Source organism: Dreissena polymorpha, chromosome 15 (assembly GCF_020536995.1).
Source record: "Dreissena polymorpha isolate Duluth1 chromosome 15, UMN_Dpol_1.0, whole genome shotgun sequence".
Classification (NCBI taxonomy): domain Eukaryota; kingdom Metazoa; phylum Mollusca; class Bivalvia; order Myida; family Dreissenidae; genus Dreissena; species Dreissena polymorpha.
In genome coordinates this window covers 19,026,421-19,049,241 of record NC_068369.1, presented here as the reverse complement: position 1 = coordinate 19,049,241, position 22,821 = coordinate 19,026,421, and the positions used below count along the sequence as shown (strand labels likewise).

The window sequence follows — 22,821 nt, the reverse complement described above, 5'->3', positions numbered from 1 at the left end:
TGAGCATAGACATTTTCATCGAAATAATCACCGATGTATAAACCATTAAAAAACTTAACGACATAATTCAGAAACTAGCAAATGTATATATGTGTGCTCAACGAAAGCTATAACGCACGAAATAGAAAATTACATTTTTAAGTATTTAAATGGCACCATTATATAAAGGGGTTATACATAAAATACAAATAACTGTGTTTAGAAGTTTTCTGAATCTAGCAAAAGAGACAAACAGAGATCCCAGGGTGTCATAAGAGTACATAAGTTGCAACGTGTAACAATATATCGACAGCAATGATAATAATTGCTATATCACATTGATTGTTGTTCGATGGACTTTGGCCCAAAATAATTTGAGTGAACAAGCGAAATAAAATTAAAAAGATTTTTCGATAACAGCCACAAGCGCAGAAAAATCTACTTTCCTGACAAACTCACGCAATGCTTTATATATTGCAAAAACATACTTTACCCAATATGCCCCTGCATTGTGTAAATGATTGTAACAAGGTACAGTTGGCTTATGTTAAAGCTTGTTTCTGATGTTATTAATTGATTATACAAAAATAGAATATTATAGTTAAGCAACCAGTTGTGCCACCCTGGCAGTTTAATTAATAGATGTAGTGAATGTTTATCTCTTTTTTAAGTTGTTGGACGACAAATTCAGAAAGCCAAAAAGTTACCATTTACGTTTTAGCGAAAATTAAGAAATTGGATAAAAAATACAAATATTAAATCTAAACCAAAGTTATCAATTGGTGGAATGCTTGCATGCATGAGTAATTACATGACCTTTGTCAAGTGTTTGTATGTCGAACGATGCAAAATATATGGTCATTTCCAGTTATTAATTGATTCAGACGATTCTAAATATATATTGTTTATTCGACTTTGATTGAATTTATCATTCATTCTTTACATGTGCACATACTAGGGCATATTCACTGGAACAAAACAATTGCGTACTTTTTTTTCAATAACTTCATCCTACAATCCGCAGTCAATCTTTTCAGCCTATTCAATCAACTCACAGCAGTTTAAAAGATCCGTTTTATCTTTTTTTTTTTTTTTTATAACACATTTAAATAGCGCCCTTTTCATACTCGAGATGTGCGTTCAAAGGCGCTTTACAGTTTTTCCCTGATCACTGGGTCATAAGTCGTCCGTTAACATCTTGGCGCAGTATGCAGCCACGGCACATTGGCTTATTTCCCTCACAGGTACCCATTTATACACCTGGGTGGAGAGGAGCAGATGTGGGATAAATTTCTTGCTCAAGGAAATTCCAGTGGTCTGGGCGGGATTCGAACCCGGGACCTCTCGATCCCTACGCCAGCGTCCTACCTTTAGACCACTGCTCCCACACTTTACTTAAAGAACATTCTACGTAGCACTTGTATTGATCCATACTTCAAATCCTCTTATCCTTTTATACACCTACCCCTTTAGGAGACGAAGAAGAGGCCGATAAGCGAAGTATTTCAAACCAACTTTTAGGAAAATACGTTTTAAAATGCACCAGACAGGGAAATGATGCCATTTTGTATCATTAACTAACGAACGACAAATGAACAGATTATTTCGTAAATCATATAAGCTTACCAAAAATTAATATAATTAAAAAAAATCGGTTGCGGTGCAAAATTTACCATACGTACATAATGAAAAATAAATTAATGTAAAGGTATTGCATTAAACAGTAGGTTTAAATCCGACGAACATTTAATCAATTTGTTGTGGCCGCCATATTTAATAAAAACATTATACTGTGTATAGTCATCGACTAAAGGGAGTTGTTTTATGTTTTGATGTTATTCCGTCGGCAATGGTTCGCTGTATTTGTGAAACCGATACGATTTACTACTTTAACGTAATTATCATTCAAAAGTGCGGTTACAAATAACGTGCCCGAACGTTTGAACGATGTAGACATCATTATTCACGGTGACGTACAGTGTCAAATTTTGTTGAAAACAAATTCAATAAAGAAATGTTATTGTCATTCTGACGTTTTTATGAAACGCATGTGCGCACGCACGTGACAGTATGTGCTCAACGTATGTCTCGTTTAACATTATGATATTTCACTCAAGATTTAAAAAAAGTTTATACCAATTACAAAATACATACATCTAGTGATTGTAAAACGTGGTTATGGTTGTCATCGTCATAAAATATATTTTTAAATGTGAAACATAAGTTGGAATGAGTATTTAATCTTAAGAGACAAGATTTGCTTGAAGAACGAAGGTCTACAATGTTTTTATTATCCGGATTAATTTTGTTCTGGCCTATAATAGGCAGAATACATTGGTTTTATCCACGAAATAAAATATATACGGAATATAACGCTAGTCAATTGTTCAAAGAGTTTGTATCACTCGAGTGGCTTGTGTGATGACGTATCACACGAGAGGCGGAGCCTCGAGTATGATGCGAAATAGCACAAGCCACGAGAGTGATACAAACTCTTGGAACACTTGGCCAGTCGCTAAATCATCAATCGCTCCGCCCACATAGTCACGTTGTCTAGTGATTAGAAAACTGCGACAAGCAGATCGCAATGATTACGGATTAGGCGAGTCAAAGTTTATATTTGTAACGATGTATCATGCTATTTTCTACGATATAAAGCCGCACACAAAACTAAACTGCTTTGTAAAACTTTAATACAATCATAAAAATGCTTTACAAAGAAATGGCGTGATCAAAATAAATGAGTAACGCCAGACTGAATATCAAAAACGTTTCATATACATATTATAGGGAGTTAAATAAAAATCAGTTGTAAAAATGATCATTTATTTCATATTGATTTTGAACTTGTTTACAACAGCTTTACAGTGAATCCGGTGGCTATTCATATATAATTATTTTCTTTGAAATTATTTATATTAATTGCAAATGACACATCTATATAATTTGGGGGTTTTGTTTATTAAAAATCTTTAATAATTAGATCTTTGTTTTATTGTGTTATTTGGAAAGAGACACCGATTCTTTTTATTTAGATATAAATTTAATTTTGATTTAACCATAATTTAATATAGGTCTAATTTCGTGGTTTCGTTAACAGATAGTCCGATATGCATTTTATTTCATGTATTTTTAATGCGAACCAGTTACATTTCACTATCGAAAAATGAAATGTTGGTATTACGGTGCTGTTCACGAACATTCGAATGGAATACATTAAGCATGTTATGCATTTGTTTATTTATAACAAGATGGATTTTATATGTTCATTGCAATTTAATATTTTTCCCCGTATCAATACATGTTGTTTTCGAAATGTTGTTGTTGTTGTATTATTTTACACCTGAAGTCGCTAAAGCTGGCTAAGCCGCGTTGAAATCACTTTTTGTTATTTTTACCTAAGTTAAAACAATATTTAAGTTTGCAATTTATAATGATTTCCCTTCTTTATGTCCACAGAAAATAAATATATGATTGGAAATTATTCAAGACATTTAATAGTTTTCTTTTCTTGTGTACATTACCAAACAATGCCTCAATGTTCCTTCATTCTGAGATCCGCGCAACATACTGTCATTTATTAATTATCGACAACTACGATGAGATTATTAATAAGCAAGTGTGGCAATTATTATGTTGCCCAAACTGCTTAATAATAGTGTGCAGCAAACTGTTTACCACGTTTTATAGAACACACAACTGTTGTGGTCAAACTAGTCATTGTGTTTGTTTTCTCATTACTCGATCGTTCATATGTACATGAAATAAAGGTAAAATAATGACCTTTTATACAGGATGTATAGCACCTACAATTTTGAATAACGATCAAACAGTAATGATCAGGTATTTGATATAAAATCTGTGTAAACTCTTAAAAATTACGTCCATTCCATATGTACAACACAGTTTGTTTGTCGGACAATATGGCGGCCATATAAGCGTTTCTGAGGGGTGTGTGAAAACTGGATAATTGACTAGCGTAATATTCCTTTTATTATATACAACAACTAACGAAAACAGTTAACAATTGTATTTTTTACTTTAACAAAACTGACAAAACAATGACTAAAAGTTCGGTACGCCATACTTTATTTAAGACGCGTATGAATACAGTTTATGTAAATTAACGTGTAAACATTCTAAATGGGAAAACACAGGTTTCCGAAACGCTTACCTTAATGCCATCGTTAATCCAGTGTTTATAACAATTAAGTTGACAACTTTAAAGATTAATCCGATGTTTATAACAAAAACGTTGAAACGTTATGCACTTCCACTTCTATCTTCCATGTCTTTATTGAAACTTAGTTTAAACCACACTATTTTATTGTATTTCTATCGAAATATACATTTATGCATGACAAACACACACTCCAAAATATGTTTTGAATTCGTTCTATGTTTTTTACAAATAGTTTACTGTTAAAAAACACCACGTCCGACATGTCCTTAAATTCCAGAGAGTTTAGATAAAACCATTGTGTTTCGTCATAGAAATGACGTCACACGATGTACTACGTAATATATTTCGTAATATAAAATATTTCTATTTTCGGTGCGCGTAATAGGACGTCATTAAATGGGTCGAAGTAGTCCGGCTAGTATGGTAATACGGAATTGGAAACAGCGAGTAGCGTAATACGGGATTTTTTTATTTCAACGGTGATACAACCTTTATTTTGTAAAAAAACATAAAACAATTATATAATAAATACATGTATGTTGTTGTTGTTCTCCTGTTCACTAAGCATTTTCAGGAAATATAAGAGTTAGCACAGGTTATTTATATTAAAGAAACATTGGTGACGTTACCTGTTAAACACAATGACTGAGAGAGCCTGTTTATGTATATGGAAATTGAACATGGACCATACCAAGAAAAACTTAACGTGTGGTAGGTACATTAACACTCAAACAGGACTTATAGGTAAAAGTACTCTCAAACGGAACTTTATAAGCCGCAAATGTACTCCGTCAAACGGAGGTTTAAGTCTAGCCTCGTATTTATCATAGTTTAAGTTACTTGATACTCAAAGAAGACACATATTGTCCAAGTTCAAGACCACTGTACTTTGACGTAATTTTAAGGATACAGTTACTTGAACTCATTTATGTTACACTTTGTTAGTATGTTAACATATGTGGGCAATAGAGAACTTGATTAAATTGATTGCGTTCTACGCTGATTGATGCAAACAATAATTACGCTTAGATAACCGTTGTCGTAAAATACTAGTGCTTGGTCATCAGATAAAACATTATCTTACAACACATAATTGTATCAAAACACAATGTCTTCCAAACCATAGAAATATAGACACAACAAATATAAAACAGGTACATTTGACAAGCGGTTTTCAATCCATCTTAAAAACCGACGATATATAATCATCGTGTTATATCACTCTCAACAACGCTCTAAGGCTTTCCGTCTTCAATGGCAGCCGTGTTAGTATTTCGGTGGATAGCTTGGATCCTGGCCGTAGTTAACCGAGTACGGCGGAGGAACAGACGACTGCGGTAACGGGGCGTATGGTTGCTGGACCATTGGGTAGGGTTGCTGGTACATGGGGTAACCTTGGTACGGTTGCTGAGGAGGGTATGGCATGTTGTTCATCGTTGACTGTTGATTTACCGACGTTGCTGTAAATAAGATAAAAAATGATGTTAAATGCATTTGAATTAATAGCCATTATTATAATCAGCACCCAAACAATCAGCATTACCTGAACCAATATCAGTACTTAAATTAAAACCATCACTATAATCATCATTTGACCCATCACCATTGTCACCATCGTCATCGTCAATAGCAGCGCAGCCCATAATGAAACCCTAATAATCACATTCATTACCAACACCATCATCACCACCTCCACCACCATCATCATTCTCATAAACACCAACACCATCACAATATCCGTAATCATCACAAATATTATAACAATCATCAATATCCCCACCATCACAACCATCATTTGCATCATCATCATCATCATCATCATCATCATCATCATCATCATCATCATCATCATCATCATCATCATCATCATCATCATCATCATCATCATCATCATCATCATCATCATCATCATCATCATCATCATCATCATCATAATCATCATCATCATCATCATCATCATCATCATCATCATCATCATCATCATCATCATCATCATCATCATCATCATCATCATCATCATCATCATCATCATCATCATCATCATTATCATCATCATCATCATCATCATCATCATCATCATCATCATTCTCATTATAATTGACATTACCAATCGTTAAATGTAAGACCATATTTCATACTCACTCATCGTAACGGTTGTTCCCGCCACTCGCCTGTTAGCGTTCCACACCTGATAGCGCGTCATGCCATTAACGGTCTTGCAGAAACACAGGAAGAAATAGACGGCGGTAGCGATCGTAATAATCACTCCTATGACAATAGGGGCGGCTATCCAATATTGAACAACTTGCGTCGTGCAGCAATAATCGTAGTAGCTGCTGGAGCTTTCGCAGCAGTAGTATGTGCAGTATTCATATTCTAAGGGTCCCGTGTGGCAGTACTCTAGACAGGTCACTGTACCTATACATAAACCAATATGAATTATTTAAAGAGCATTTTGTTAGTTGTTCCATCGGTATACATATGTCGTCAACGGTCTAATTTGTAGCCAATTTCACTATTGTGAGATGTTAAGCCTATTGGTCTAATGTATGATGTGTGGCCTGTTGGTCTATCGTGTGATTTGTGGCCTTTTGGTATATTGTGTGATTTGTGGCATGTTGCTATATTGTGTGATTTGTGGTATGTTGGTATATTATGTGCATTGTGACATGTGGCTATATTATGTGATTTGTGGTATGTTGGTACATCGTGCGATTTGTGGCAAGTTGTTCTTTTTGTGATTAGTGGCATGTGAGTATATTGTGTTATTTTGGACATGTTGGTATATTATGTGATTTGTGGCGTGTAAATATATTGTTTAATTCGTAGCCTGATGGTCTATCGTGTGATTTTATGAATGTTGGTAGATTGTGTAATTGATAGAAAGTTTGCATTTGTGTGATTTGTATGATATGTTTTCTTTGTGTAATTAGCAATATTCTTGAACTGTGAGATTGGTAGACTTTTAGTTAACTGAATGAATGATAGAACAATTTCCATTTTTCTGTTTCCTGCAATTTTAACGAAATATGTGATCGGTATAGTATGTGTTAATTGTGAGATTAGGCAATACAGATGTGTTTCTTCACACCAAACCAGAGGGCCAAGATGGCCCTATATCTTTCACTTATGTTCTGGGTGGGGCCAATTAAGTGCCAAGTTTCATGATTTTACAATATGTGTAGAGGAACACAATCTGACGCACAACACCAAGTATCAAAGCGTTGCGGTTTCAAAGAAAAAAATGTTATCACACTACATGAGCCTATATAAAGCATGTGATCACTGAGGCGTGGACGTTTTAAACAACAGGGTCATGATGAAAGAAACGTTTGCAACGGACCATTTTGTGATATTTCAATCCAAATATGACAGATATAAAATTAAAGTGTAAGTCGGTTCATATTGAGGCTGCTGATGATGATGAAGTGATGGTATTGTTGATGATGTTGATGATGTTGATGTTGATGATGATGATGATGATGATGATGATGATGATGATGATGATGATGATGATGATGATGATGATGATGATGATGATGATGATGATGATGATGATGATGATGATGATGATGATGATGATGATGATGATGATGATGATGATGATGATGATGATAATAATGACGATGACGATGATGATGATGATGATGATAATCAATCATAGTAGCCGTAGCGTACCTGTACATGCGAACAAAATAAAGAGTCCAACAAATGTTGTATCCATTTGTTTTACGTTTTAACGTGTTTAACAAAGATTGCATACAGAATGGTTTGAGAAAATAACAACTAAAGTAATGATTAACTTTACGAAATGCCAAATGTATATACATGTGAACAAGTCATCGGTACCCCGAATGAATATGTCTATACAAATCACGTATAATGAAACGACCCATTGTCTCTTGGGATTATCAACTGTTAACAATAACTGTAAAAATGAATTGATACTATGAAGACTTGGCATAAATATGGATGAGTTGTATATAAAACAAAGGATTCGTTGTCAACAACATTAAAGCAACGTTCATAATAGTAAAGAGTTTCAAAAGCTATTGCAACGACAGCACACACACTACTATAGCTACTACCTCGGTCATTGATATAGCTTATGTTGTTTATTTGTTGTTTTTACTACTACTAACCTTACTTACTTTACTTCTACTATTAATACTGCTTCTACTGCTACTACTGCTGATGCTACTACTACTACTACTACTACTACTACTTCTACTACTACTACTACTACTACTACTACTACTACTACTACTACTACTACTACTTCTACTAATACTACTAATACTACTAATACTACTATTACTTTTTATTATTAATACTTTTGCTTAAGTTACTTCAAAAGAATGTAGAAATTTATGCTTCAATCGATTTTAATTTTGTTTTTGTGATTGAATACTCTTTAATATTATCGCAGTAAAGTTTAAGTCATTTAATACTCTGTGAAGACAATTGATTTGGATAATCGTTGAAGTTACTGTTGTTGTGTTTGTGAGAAAAATAGATACTGGTGTTCAAATGGCGTCAAACTGCTGATTTTTTTTATGTTTCTTTGTGAACTTTTGACAGGTTTGTACATTTACCATACTTATTCGGCAAAATCCTTACGCGCAGGATGATCATTTAACCTCGGTATAAATTCGGGTGATAAATTATCAATAACAAAACATTATTGAGGACTTTATACGCAATTTCTTGATTGTTTACAATTGACATGGTTTATTGTATGTGTGTTTTTGTGTCAGATATACGGTTTTCTCAGCAGTTTTCATGGAAAGGTGGATTCAGAAACCATCACAGTTGGCTGCATGAACAACAAGATTCTTCTATCAGTAAATCGCAATATATGCACACACAAAAATTAGCCTCAATGTTCATAACCAGCGAGCACAGTACCCCTTTTTTCGTAACTGGTGTTAATGAATAAGTTAGAGTACACAACTAGAAAAATGGAAGACCAAATCAAATACGGATGTTTAGGGTTACCTTGTTAATCGATGATGTGTTTTTATAATTTGTGGAGTTACCCTTTATGTACTGTGACATATATGTGCCAAAATACACGATTTTGCTTTAATACACTTTTGCAAGCGCACGTAATATATGTACCTGTATATTTAAATAAACAATAAATCGAATACATAATTTTTATTGTGGGTGGAGTAACTAATATTGGTGTTGATTGATTATAGTACTGTGTGGATAATTCAACTACTATAGCAAAATTGCTGTAAAAACAATACATTAACAAGTAGTTGATGATTTTTGAGGAATTTGTTATATTTCAAATTCGTATTGAGAGTAAATGGTAAACAACAGTTGACATAAAATGTAATTATTTTCACTGTGCAGCTGAACTTGTTATTTCTATTTACTTTACACGGGTGTACCAAGTTAATTTTACCAACGATTAAAATTCATATGACTTCACTGTAATAAATAGTTTTATTCATATCAAATATAGAGGATATTTGTTGAATTGGGTGAAATATCGCTTTAAATTCACGAGAGATCATAGAAAATAATTTTTGCACTAGTGGCACCGCCATATTTTTATGATGATCACGAGTGAATTTAATTCGATATCCCAACCAATCCAAAACATTTTCTTTTAATTTTATGTTTATTAAGTATATTTTTGTCTTTTTGCCATTTCTGTCAAACTAATTCCCTGTTGGGCGCCCAAAAATGTCATTGCCGCGTATACAATAACCGTTGCAAATAGTTCACACAAAAACATACGTTCAACAATAAGTATATATTTTTTATTTACAATACAACAAGTATCGGGTGAGTAGAAACAAACACCGATCACATTATTTCAACAATAAATACTCATATAATCAAATAATTAGTTTATGTAATGTTGGCGGTGTAATATAAGGAGTCTATTTATAGCCTAAATAACAATAACAATGTGTTCGCCATTTTTCACAAAACGCATAAAAATGGAGTGTAAACAATTAACTTGCATTAACTAGAACAAATGCCACAGTAAGTATTCATGCCCATTCTATCACAAAATATGTAATCGCTATCATTGTCTGGAATCATACGGATACACGTGGTTAATCAGGGAAATAAGGCGAAGCCCCAATGTTTGTGTTGGGGATTTCACCTGGTGATTGAACACATTTTTCTGTTTAAGACCCATTTCAGGGCTATGGTAGTTGAAGGTGACGTAGCCGTGGAAATTTGAGTTAACATCGAATCATCTTCCTATCGGCAAATCATTAATTGCCGGGATGGCAGATGGAGGAAGATTCTGCTTCAGCAATTTGATTGGAATGTGAGGGAATCTTTGGAACTTGTTTTGATTGATCCTTATTTATCCCACTATTGTGTTGTTTAGACAGTTTACATTCTTGGTGCCCGAAATATGATCTGATGAGCTGGGACGTTTTCATCATTCAGTTGTAGCGCACTGTAAACAGAAAAAAATGATAGTTATTCCTAAATTGGAAAAAAATGGAAACACTGAATATTACAATTAAAGCATGTGTAATTGCTTCGTGTCCTTTTGAAAAACTTCATCGAGATCAGAATACAAATATATACACTGCATGGATCGGGACAAATCATTGAAAAGGGCATCTGGCTGAAATTAAGGAATCTTGAAAAAATGGCAAAAATTGATAATTAAGTTACGTGATCATTTTCCTTTTTATTTGGGGCATGTGAATAAAATGAATTTAAATAAATCCTACATGTATTGGGTGATTCGTGGCTCTGTTATCCCAGCATCCGCCTTCATCTCTGTCATGATGATGTACAGCATGTTAATATCAAGATATCGAGTGCCGTTTTGTTCAATTAATGTTCTACTAACTGTTATTCATGAGTCACGAAGAATTATTTAATGCATAATTTTTTTAATCATTATTAAGTTCATAATTAAAAAAAAATATAAACGTGTTACATTTAAATTAATTTTGCCTATACATTGAATAAGCCACTAATTTTAATGACTATTACATTAAATATTTGAAATAAAAGACCAATAATGAGATGATGAATGTTGTTCAATGTTTCAGACATAGCAATTCAACATGTATTTCTTGAAATTTCCCCTGTTCTGGTCTTGGGCTGGCGCTCGGTACCTAGTGTTATGTACCCCTCGCCCGACTCGAAATGTATTTCCTGTCCAGTCCTCATGCCAAAATGAGTTGGGCATATCATCTACAACAAATTAAGGCTCATGGACTAAAATCTCCAAGTGTCTTGGCTGTATACATTGCCTCGATGTGCTCTTTTGTAAGTGCCACAGCCTCTCAATCTTTTTCATTTACGAGTGATAATTAACTGTTGGTATATTTTAAATGGCGGTCAATCGAGCTGATCATTCATCATCTCATTATTGGTCTTTTATTTCAAATATTTAATGTAATAGTCATTAAAATAAGTGGCTTATTCAATGTATTCGCAGCGTTGTGGGCTCGTACTCACTTCCATCTTTTGTGTGACTCCCAACACAAATTCACAATTCAGATTGTTCAACTCATTCGCATGAATATGTTCAACATTTCTTGAGTCTTGTTTTTAAATTTAAGAAGAAAATGGTTGAAGAGTTTCATGTCACTTACAGTGTTCTTTTTGGTGTACATATTTCATTTTCATTCAGGAAATGAAAGTGATAATATTGACAGCTCGGAAACGCCGTTTCGTGGTTTTTGTTGTGGGCATTACTGCTGCAGTGGCTGTTGACGACTGTATCCCAGCAGAAAATGTTTCTAAAGACATTCGATATGTTAGTTTTGTTTCTGTTGTGGTTAATAGTGCTGATGCTACTGTTGCTGCTGCTGTTTTTTCTGCTGCTAAACTTAATGTTTCATTAGAGTTACTGTATTTTCATTAAAATAATCCCCAAAGTCAAATATATCCGAAAACATTAAATACATGTTTTCGTTTGCCATGTCATTCATTGCTAAGGTTCAGAGTAAAGACTTTTTAAAGCAGACGAACATTACGGCGATGTACATGTATGTTCAACGGAAGATAATACGTATGTTGCTATGAATATTAAATGCAGAGTACGTGCCCTTATGGAGTCACATAGGGACAAAATGGTTCCGGTAAAACAATGAAAATTATTGGTAATTTTTACTGTAATATTTCACTGTTTGAAACAGTGAAAAATCAGTTTGAAGTCGCTTATATTTCTGCATAAACCACCGGAAAGCATACAATAACACTGTCTATTTTTTAGTTTCGGTAGCCATATGTCGATAAGGCCCATTGATGCAGTGCATACAACTATTATATACGTAAAAAAGTCAACGTAACAAACAGGCCATCTCTTGCGCACCACAGTGTATAACAGCGAATGACTATTAATAGTCATAAACATGTCAATGTTTTCCGAAGAGATGCGCAGCCGAGAAAGCATCTTTCGCTGAACATGAATGTATATGATGTGATAGGCAAACTAGGAAAGACATGCCTTTACACATGCACATTAATATCATTATCATATATTTTATTTTTAAAAAAATCTACAAATGTATTTTAATAGTTATGATTATGCAAATTATCTGTGCAACTAGCAAACAATTTAAGATCAGACATATTATTCAAGCCATTCAAATTTAATTCAAAATAAATTGTTTTGCCTATCTTGCCATCAAATTACCGTATGGTTGTAAACAAAATGCATTCATTTTTAATGTAACAATTGAGTTGATTATCACTATTAATGTTCGTAATATGTTTTTACTTCTTATGTTAATTTTTTTTCAGTTGTTTTGACTGCATGCAAGCTACATTCTGTATTATGTTCTTTTCAGGGGGTAGGTGAAAGAATCTTTGGAAGCACCTTTTAGATACTTGAAGTGATATCTTGATCAAAAGACAGTGAACAGAAATAGAAAATGTTCAAAAGTGTATGTTCTGTTATGAAACGGAGTATATTTAGCACCCTTTGTATTGTGCAATGGACCATAGCTTCCAACAATTTTAACTTGGTACCCTGTTTGTGATGCCGTACTTTTATATTCAACTTCGTAGTGGTTACACGTGTTGCGTTGTTCATATCATTAGATAATACTCACTGAGCTGACGTTTTTAAAAGTCACTTACACAAAATTGTATCAATTTCAAAACATGTTGTCAGAACGGAAACATTTTACCCACGTTTAAAGGGGCCTTTTCACAGATTTTGGCATTTTTTAACTTATTCATTAAATGCTTTATATTGATAAATGTAAACATTGGATCGTAAAAGCTCCAGTAAAAAATCAAGAAAAAATTTAAAAAAAGGAAAAGAACATTGCCCGGAGCAGGTTTCGAACCAGTGACCCCTGGAGTCCTGCCAGAGTCCTGAAGTAAAAACGCTCTAGCCTACTGAGCTATTCCGCCGAGTACACATTCTTGACGTATTTTATACCTTATATAAGCAATCTTCGTAGTTTCACAAAATTTAACGACAAAAACAGAACTCTCCAAATTATTCAATCGTTTCGCGTTGCAACGCTTTATAATTTTTAGGTTTTAAAATCGTCAAAAGATGCATATAATGGCTATATTAGAGCATGGATAATGTTCAGTATTACTGTTTCCTCACAAATATCATAACTAAAACGAAAACTTACGAATCTGAAACAACTTTTTTCAATTTTGTCAATTTACCAAAGCGTGAAAAGATCCCTTTAAATCGGATTAATAAATACCATATGAACAATTCGTGATGAATAACTTACAAAAACATACGGTATTTCTCTATCTGGAATAACGCCACCAGTCATGGATTGGGAAAATTTGAATCTAAAATCAACGTGGGGGAAATTTGAACGACACTTGACCTTTAAAAGAAAAATTGGAAAAGAGGAAAAGATAGCTTTCTTGCTCATATGGGTCGATAAAAAAAAAATGACAGAAGAAGAACAAACACAGTTACAAACATACTTTCAAAAATTCCAAAAACACGTTGAACCAATATTAAATCCAGTGTTTGCGAGATACAAAGTCTTCAATGAAAATCAAAATTATGATAAAAGCATGTAGAAAATCGTGACCAGACTAAAAGTTAAAATTGCGGACTGTCGGTTTCCAGCACTAGTGTCGGATGAAATGATTCGCGATCGAATTGTCTTTGGCGTCAACAATAAAAAACTCTGCGAGAAGCTAATCTACGAAGACGAAAACTAGACGCTAGACAAAACAATACAAATATCCCAAAACTTTGAGTATTGTACACAAAAATTGTCATTAATCGACCAAAAGCAAGATACACGTTATAAGCAGACGTGACAATGGACAAACACGTGACCAAAGAGGAGGTCGAGACCGAGAGTGCTGCAATGCAGCCGATCGAGATCGTAGAGACAGAGAGCGAAACATGACAGCCGATCGAGATCAACGCCCAGCACAGTGGGAAGTACAACAGGCAGCCTCCCATCGTGGCAATGAACGGGGTCGACGGTGTAAGCGCTGCAGAAACCCACTGCACAAAAACGGCCACAATGCCCTTCATTGGGAGAGACATACAGCATTTGTCACACGAAAAACCATTGGAAACAAAACGTACAAATTCAAATTAGTTTATGATGTCGATCACTTTGACAGTAACCATGATCAAACACGGGACAATCATTCACGATCCCTGGATGCATCCTGTTTTCAAAGATACGGTAACTCAACCACAATCTTCCGCCCATTTTTTGCTCAAATTAAAGCACTTGAAAACGTAGGCATCGGTCCAAATTTGCATGACATACAATTTAAAATTGATTCTGGGTCAAGCAATAATACAATCTCTCAAAAACAATTCGAATAGTTCAATATCAAAGCCCATTTTTAAAATACCGATACAAGGCTTACATCATAATCAGGCTATAACATTCATGTATGGGGCAAAATACCCCTAAACTGCAAATACCGAGAATCGGAGACGCAGGCTACGTTTAATATCGTAAATAGCACAAGGCCCCTAATGGGTATTCAAACCACGCTTGAATAAGGTCTGTTTAAATAGAACTTCGCTATCAACGAACATAATGGCAGTCATATGACTAAGGATTACGTCATCTCTAAATACGGCGACATATTGTAAGGTATCGGAACCCTCCCGGGAAAAAGCAAATTACACATTCGCGAAGATGCGATTCCGTTGGTGACGCCACCAAGACGCGTACCGGAAGCATTAAAATCTCGCCTCAAGTCTGAACTTTAGAACATGGTCGAAGACAAAGTAATAAGGCCTGTATCAAAACCAATATCCTGGATCAATCCAATCGTGGTTTTTGAAAACCCCAACGGCTAATTACGGATCTGTCTCGATGAGAAACAACTGAATTATGCGATAGGACGTCCGCATTATGCAACGTCAAAACTTGACGACGTTATGGCAAAATCGTAAGGTGCTAAGCTATTTAGCTTACTTGATTTAACAAAGCATACTGGAGGGATGAATAAGATGAGGAATAATCGCACCTTTTAACATTTGCAACACCATTTGGAAGGTACCGATTATTGCGCCTTTCCTACGGTATTTCGGCTTTCAGCGACATATTTTGTCAAAAAGTGAACGAGGCATTAACAGGTATTTACCCGCTGGTTGACGACCTCCTGGTTTGGGGTCACGCCCCCAGCAACATGATCAAAATTAACGCGGACGCGGTATCAAATTCAACCCGAAAACATGCACACTCGGGGTAAGGACAGTACCATTCTTTGGTCACTTGATTACCGACACTGGGTGACAACCCGACCCGAAGAAAATAGAGGAAGTTTCGAAATTGCCGACCCCAGACAGCCGCGAAAAAGTTGAAACCTTGCTAAGACTCGTAAATAACATGGCAAAATTGTCGCCTCATCTTCAATATTACTATGGTAACAGAGGATGCTTTATCTGTATTGTCTCGGCACATTATCATGGCGACCGATTTCAATACTTAGTTTTTGGGATGAACTATGTAATTTGGCCAACATATTTCTGCATTCAGGATTATCCAATCGGCTAATATATGCTGATTTTTCAAAATTAAGCTTGAATTCTCTATATACACTAATAGAAATTGTGTCTACTAGTCTTTACCGCGAATATCTAATTAAGACATCGCAAAGTCGGGTTCTTAGCATAAGAAAGAATGTTTCTATTTGAACAGAGCTCGGATACAACACTCTTTCAAACCAGATGAAAACTATTTGAAAATCAAATGATTGAAGAATAAAGTACACCTGTAAGGCCCAGTTTGTGCACGAGCATTGTTAACATTTATGTTATTTACCTGTCTATTTAACACATTTCATTTACTCGTTTAACCAAGTAAATTAAAACAAAATTATTCATTTTAATGTTTCTTTCGATATACAATGGTGATCTTTCCAATTGGCTATAGCTATTTGGTGTATTTTGAATTTGGTATGACATAAAAAATATAAATGTTTTCCATTTCACATCTTTACGTAATTCCTTCTTTATAAACGTGAAACAAACCTGTTAAGTTATTGTTTAAGAATGAACTCTGAACACAATTTAAAAAACACACTGTTAAATCAAATTTATTTAGTACTTTCCATATGCCAAATTGAACTCCCCATTTGAAAGCTTTGATGTGTGGATATTTTAACGCCACGTTACAGAATATAATTGTAACTAAATTATTACAGATGTTTACTGCGGCTGCATTTTGTTGTGAAATGTAATCGTTTTTACAGATATATTCACAATTAAAGTTGCATACGTTATATAATAATCACGCAGTTTTATTTACGTTTAAAGGGATCTTTTCACGCTTTGGTAAATTGACAAAATTGAAAAAAGTTGTTTCAGATTCGCAAATTTTCGTTTTAGTTATGATATTTGTGAGGAAACAGTAATACTGAACATTAACCATGGTCTAATAGAGCCATTATATGCATCTTTTGACAATTTTAAAACCTAAAAATTATAAAGCGTTGCAACGCGAAACGATTGAATAATTTGGAGAGTTCTGTTTTTGTCGTTAAATTTTGTGAAACTACGAAGATTGCTTATATAAGGTATAAAATACGTTCAATATGTATACTCGGCGGAATAGCTCAGTAGGCTAAAGCGTTTTTACTTCAGGACTCTGGCAGGACTCCAGGGGTCACTGGTTCGAAACCTGGTCCGGGCAATGTTCTTTTCCTTTTTTTAATTTTATTCTTGATTTTTTACTGGAGCTTTTACGATCCAATGTTTACATTTATCGATATAAAGCATTTAATGAATAAGTTAAAAAATGCCAAAATCTGTGAAAAGGCCCCTTTAAGTATCGATATGATCTGTCTAAGTACAAACATAGTATTGATTATTAATTTAACGAAAACGAAATCTTTTCTAAACAAAGGTGTTCATTTTTGCTATGACGACAGTTTAATTTGTTTTTGTTGAAGACATTCGAATGGAAGTAAATATAATTATTGTCAATATGTTTGTAAATTTGTTTAACACATAATCCTTTCAAACATAGTGCGTAATTTTCTTAAACACTGGTGTTTTGTCATTCAATTTATGTCAATTTATATATTACGAGAAGCATGCACTGTTTAATCGACGTTAACATTAGTGTAATTTTCTATTAAACTCTTGTTCTTGTATATTTATCGTTTTAACAAACAATCGGAAATATGTGAGCGCGTATTTCGCGTATAGTGAAAACTACCTTTCCTTGCGGAGACGGCAACTTTATTGAATATTCGTTAATTGCCAAATTACCAAATGATTATTCATGTTTACATCTAATCATTCACACATCACTAACAGAAATTGAAATGTGATCAGATTTATGTGAATGAAACGGTGATTTCTCCGGCATGTTCTGCTCTTAAGGCCCATGTTTCAATTTTGGCAGGTTCGCAGCAGCCATAACCAGGGTAATCTGAACAGGTTTATTGATATTGCATAAGAGCTGTCGTTGTCTGTTTCTCGAAAGCAATACACACTTACGATCGTGGTGAACATAGATTGAAGTCTGTAAATATATAATTAATAAAGATAATATTATGTGGTTTTCTGTAATATGTAACATGTAATTGTAATTGTATGTAAATGGGCAAAATATAAAAGCAAGTTGCACGCATAAATTGTCACGAGTAGTTACTGGTAACACTCAGGCAAAACGTTTGATTGGCCAATATTTATTAAATGTGTTTGCAACATACACATAACAATAATATACGCATTGTAATCAAATATTTGTATTATCGATTCAGAAAAAAACTTCGGAACCACCACTTTACCGATAAAAACATGTAACTCTAAAGCAATAATTTATTGTATAATTTATAATTTATCTGATAATAATAATTAACTATACACATTTGCTAATATGAATGCATAATGTATAACCCTAGAACGCTTTGTGTATGTGATATGTGTTTTGAATTTCTAGCCATGTAATCTTTAACAAAAATACATGTGTACAGTCATGCGCTGTTTCCCATCAATTTGTTACAAATGAGAGCTTACATGTATAAGTTTTTTTTTACATTATCTTAATTTAAGTAGATTCAATGTAATACTGTTTGGGTCATTCTTCATACAAGAAGCAGGACGATATAATAAATAAGTTTCTCCCTTTGAAAATTACATTCATTAAAAAACACTATTATTTTTCACACGCTATACGCTGTTTTATGTGTCAATGACTTGTATTTTCTTCTCGGTTAAATATTTTTTTAATTGTTTTATGCTAATTATATATAAGATAACAATTCTACTGTTATCATTTTCTTGGAAAACAAATATTGTTCAAACAATAAATGCTATATTCATAGATTTAAGGTTATACACAAATTTAACTGTACTTTATTTAAACACATTCGATAAGCATATCATGCGAAATAAAGTCTGTACTTCTTGTCAGTTCATAAAGACCATATGATATATAGAATTTATATGATAACCATACAAATACCGGCTTTACTGGCTCAATTTCGGAATGGATTTTGCTTTCGGCATTGTTGGTGTGTATCCTTAAAAGCGGTGTTCTGACCGGTCGTTTATATTCGCGGATATGAATTTCGAATTACTGAAATTAAAATGGCAAGGAAAACACTTTAAAATGCATTCGATCGTAACATTACGCATGCATTGAGTGTAGTTTAGTTCATATTACGATTTGCATATGAAAAAATAAAGGAAAACCATTATAAAAGCCGTTATCTGTTCATATCCGCCCTTTTCAGTCATGTCCGCGAATACGAGTCATGTTGTCGTATCAAGTTTTAAAAAATACTGGAAAGTTGGGACAGTCATAAAAGTTCACAGTGACCGTTCCGACATTGTGAACGGCCGATCGCACTTCTCGCAGAAAGAGGTCAGTTTCGAACAGAACTCGTGAACATACCAGCGATATTTAACCGACGCTTTAGTTGTGCAGCCAGACAAAGGCCCCCATGATAGTCCCCAGATGGAACCACGGTCAATCACAGATACCTGTAATGACCCGGTTAGGAACACAGATTCAGGATATAAGACACGGGCATGACGATTAGTGATTGTCAAACGTAAATATGTAGAAAATTAACGGACAATCACAATCAATCAAAAGCCAGACATATAGGATCTGGCACGAGTTGTCATATCATACCATATTTTATTAAACGAGTTCAGGAATTTTGTTAGTAAGCGAGCCTTTGGCGAGCTTACTTACGAATTTCCTGGACGAGTTTAATAAAATATGGTATGATATGACAACGAGTGTCAGATCTTTTTTATCACATGTTTTTAAATGAGCAAATTACATAAATATTTACGCAAACATAATAATAAATCCCGAATTTTGTATACATTTCGTGACGTCATTTGACGTTGCAACGTCATTTCAGCAAAATAACAAAATGCGATTGGTCAAAAAACGAAAACTAAGCCAATGAAAACGCTTACAAAATGTTGTATTACACATGTGTAATATAAAACATATGTAATGGTTATAGTACATGGCGAATAGGGTATGGCATGTGATAAATCTATATAATACTTGGATTATAAACTAACAGTTATTAATCGTCAATATTTTGTTCAAAACTCTGATTAAAATTCAATATTTTGATAACTTTATACCATAATAATATTTCACAGATACGTAACATGTTATACCAACATATAATATTTTGTCTTTTTAGAAAAAGAGGGATATGTTATATTATGAAACAGACTATATCTACCACCTTTTGTATTGTGCAATGGACCATAGCTTCCAACAATGTTAACTCGGTACCCTGTTTCTGATGCCGCACTGTTATATTCAACTTCGTTGTTGTCACACGTTGGGTTGTTTATATCATTAGATAATACTCACTTGAGTTGACGTTTATAAAAGACTCATACACAATAGTGTATCAATTACAAAAGAGTGTCATGGAGTGATAAATGGCAGTTAAAATATAAATAGTAAATAGTCTAGTGTCATGGAATAATGATTGTTTAACCTGTTTTAAATTACCAACTACCTGAAGGTGCAAGTATTGCAGTGAAAGAAACAAATTCAAAGTTAACATTGAATATAAATAAATGTTTTTGAAATTTCAACACACCAAACAACATTTTATGTTTCTTACTTGGTGCGTTGGTAATAGACCTTCCAGCCCCTTTCATGAATGGGGCTGTTCAGTTTTTTCATTACACATCTTAAATATTTTAAGATATTCAGATTTCATTTGCAATTAAGTAAACTTTCATATGTTTGTTGTATTAGTAAACCCTAAAGACAAGACATTTTGATGTTGCTAATGTGTTAAGTATAAGTTTGGTGCTTTATATGTGTATATAGCACGATTTGCAAATTCATAAATTGACAGACTAAACCTTGTAGTAGAAGTTGTACTAGCAGTAGTAGTAGAAGACGTAGTGGTAGTAGTAGTAGTAGTATAGTAGTAGTAGTAGTGGTAGTAGTAGTAGTAGTAGTAGTAGTAGTAGTAGTAGTAGTAGTAGTAGTAGTAGTAGTAGTAGTAGTAGTAGTAGTAGTAGTAGTAGTAGTAGTAGTAGTAGTAGTAGTAGTAGTAGTAGTAGTAGTTTTAGTAGAAGTTGTAGTAGTAGTAGTAGTAGTAGTAGTAGAAGTAGTAGTAGTAGTAGTAGTGGTAGTAGTAGTAGTAGTAGTAGTAGTAGTAGTAGTAGTAGTAGTAGTAGTTGTAGTAGTACTAGTAGTAGTAGTAGTAGTAGTAGTAGTAGTAGTAGTAGTAGTAGTAGTAGTAGTAGTAGTAGTAGTAGTAGTAGTAGTTGTTGTAGTAGTAGTTGTAGTAGTAGTAGTAGTATTAGTAGTAGTAGTAGTAGTAGTAGTAGTAGTAGTAGTAGTAGTAGTAGTAGTAGTAGTAGTAGTAGTAGTAGTAGTAGTAGTAGTAGTAGTAGCAGTAGTAGTGGTTGTAGTGGTAGTGTTTCAATTCAGACTTCAAAATATCATAGTTTAAGTAACTTTATACTCAAAGAGGACACATATTGTTAGGTCCAAATAAAAGACCACTGCAACATGCCGTCATTTATGGATTTAGTTACTTGAACTCATTTATGTTACATTATTTTATATGTAAACGTATGCGGGCAGTGTACAAAATCGATTAAACTGATTGCGTACTACGCTATTTGATGCAAACAATATTTATATTTTGTTAACCGTTGTCGTAAAATACTAACTTGTAGTTATCAAATAACTCATTATCTTAAAGCACATAATTGAATCCAAACACAATGCCTTCAAAACAATAGACACACACATATGAAACAGGTAAATTTGAGAAGCCATTGTCAATCCATCGTAACAACCGCCGGTATATACTCATATAATCGCTGTAAGGCTTTCCGTTTTCAATGACAGCCGTGTTAGTATTTCGGTGGAAAGCTTGGATCCTGGCCGTAGCTTACCGAGTACGGAGGAGGTACAGACGGCTGAGACCCACCCGGCTGAGCGGGGATTTGGGGTCCGCCGAACTGTGATCCCGACTCACCCGGCTGTGTGGGGATTTGAGATGCGCCGAACTGTGGTCCCGGCCCACCCGACTGAGTTGGAATTTGAGGTCCGCCGAACTGTGACCCCGGGGCGTATGGTTGTTGGCCCATTTGGTAGGGTTGCTGGTACATGGGGTATCCTTGGTACGCTTGCTGAGGAGGGTATGAAATGTTGTTCATCATCGTCTGTTGATTTACCGACATGGCTGTAAAGAAGATAAAACGCTAATGAAACAATGTCCATCATAATCATTATAAGAATCACCAAAATCATCAACATTGTTCGAACAAATATCAGTACTTAAATCAAACCCATCACTATAATCATCATTTTACCCACCACTATTGTCACCATCATCATCAGCAGCAGCACACAGTTATCAGCTAATCATCACATTCATTACCAACACCATCATCACCGCTTCCAGCTCCACCACCATCACCATTCTCATAAACACCAACACCATCACAATATCCGTAATCATCACAAACATTATCACAATCATCAATATCCCCACCATTACAACCATCATTTTCAACACCATCATCATCACCACTCTCATTATAATCAACTACTACTGTCCTATCGTTAAATGCTAGACCATATTTCATACTCACCCGTCGCTATTGTTGTTCCCCCGAATCGCCTAGCCGTCCATGACTGATAGCGCGTCATGCCATTAACGGTCTTGCAGCAACATATACAGATAAAAACGACGGCGGAGATCAAAATAATTACTCCGAT

At 34.4% G+C, this 22,821-nt stretch overlaps 2 protein-coding genes across 2 annotated transcripts in view; both read right to left on the bottom strand.

Annotated features, from left to right (window-relative positions):
• LOC127860006 (vacuolar protein sorting-associated protein VTA1 homolog) overlaps positions 1 to 22,821 on the bottom strand; it is a 172,804-nt gene that overhangs the window by 88,531 nt on the left and 61,452 nt on the right. The window lies entirely within an intron of this gene.
• Positions 20,013 to 22,821, bottom strand: part of LOC127860005 (uncharacterized) — a 7,448-nt gene continuing 4,639 nt past the window's right edge. The window contains exons 2-3 of the mRNA XM_052397689.1: positions 22,695 to 22,821; positions 20,013 to 22,282 (exon numbers count right to left, since the gene is read on the bottom strand). The exon at positions 22,695 to 22,821 is cut by the window's right edge and continues 143 nt beyond it. Of these exons, the coding sequence (XP_052253649.1) occupies positions 21,951 to 22,282; positions 22,695 to 22,821 (459 nt within the window). The 3' untranslated portion in view covers positions 20,013 to 21,950. The remainder of the gene's footprint in view (positions 22,283 to 22,694) is intronic.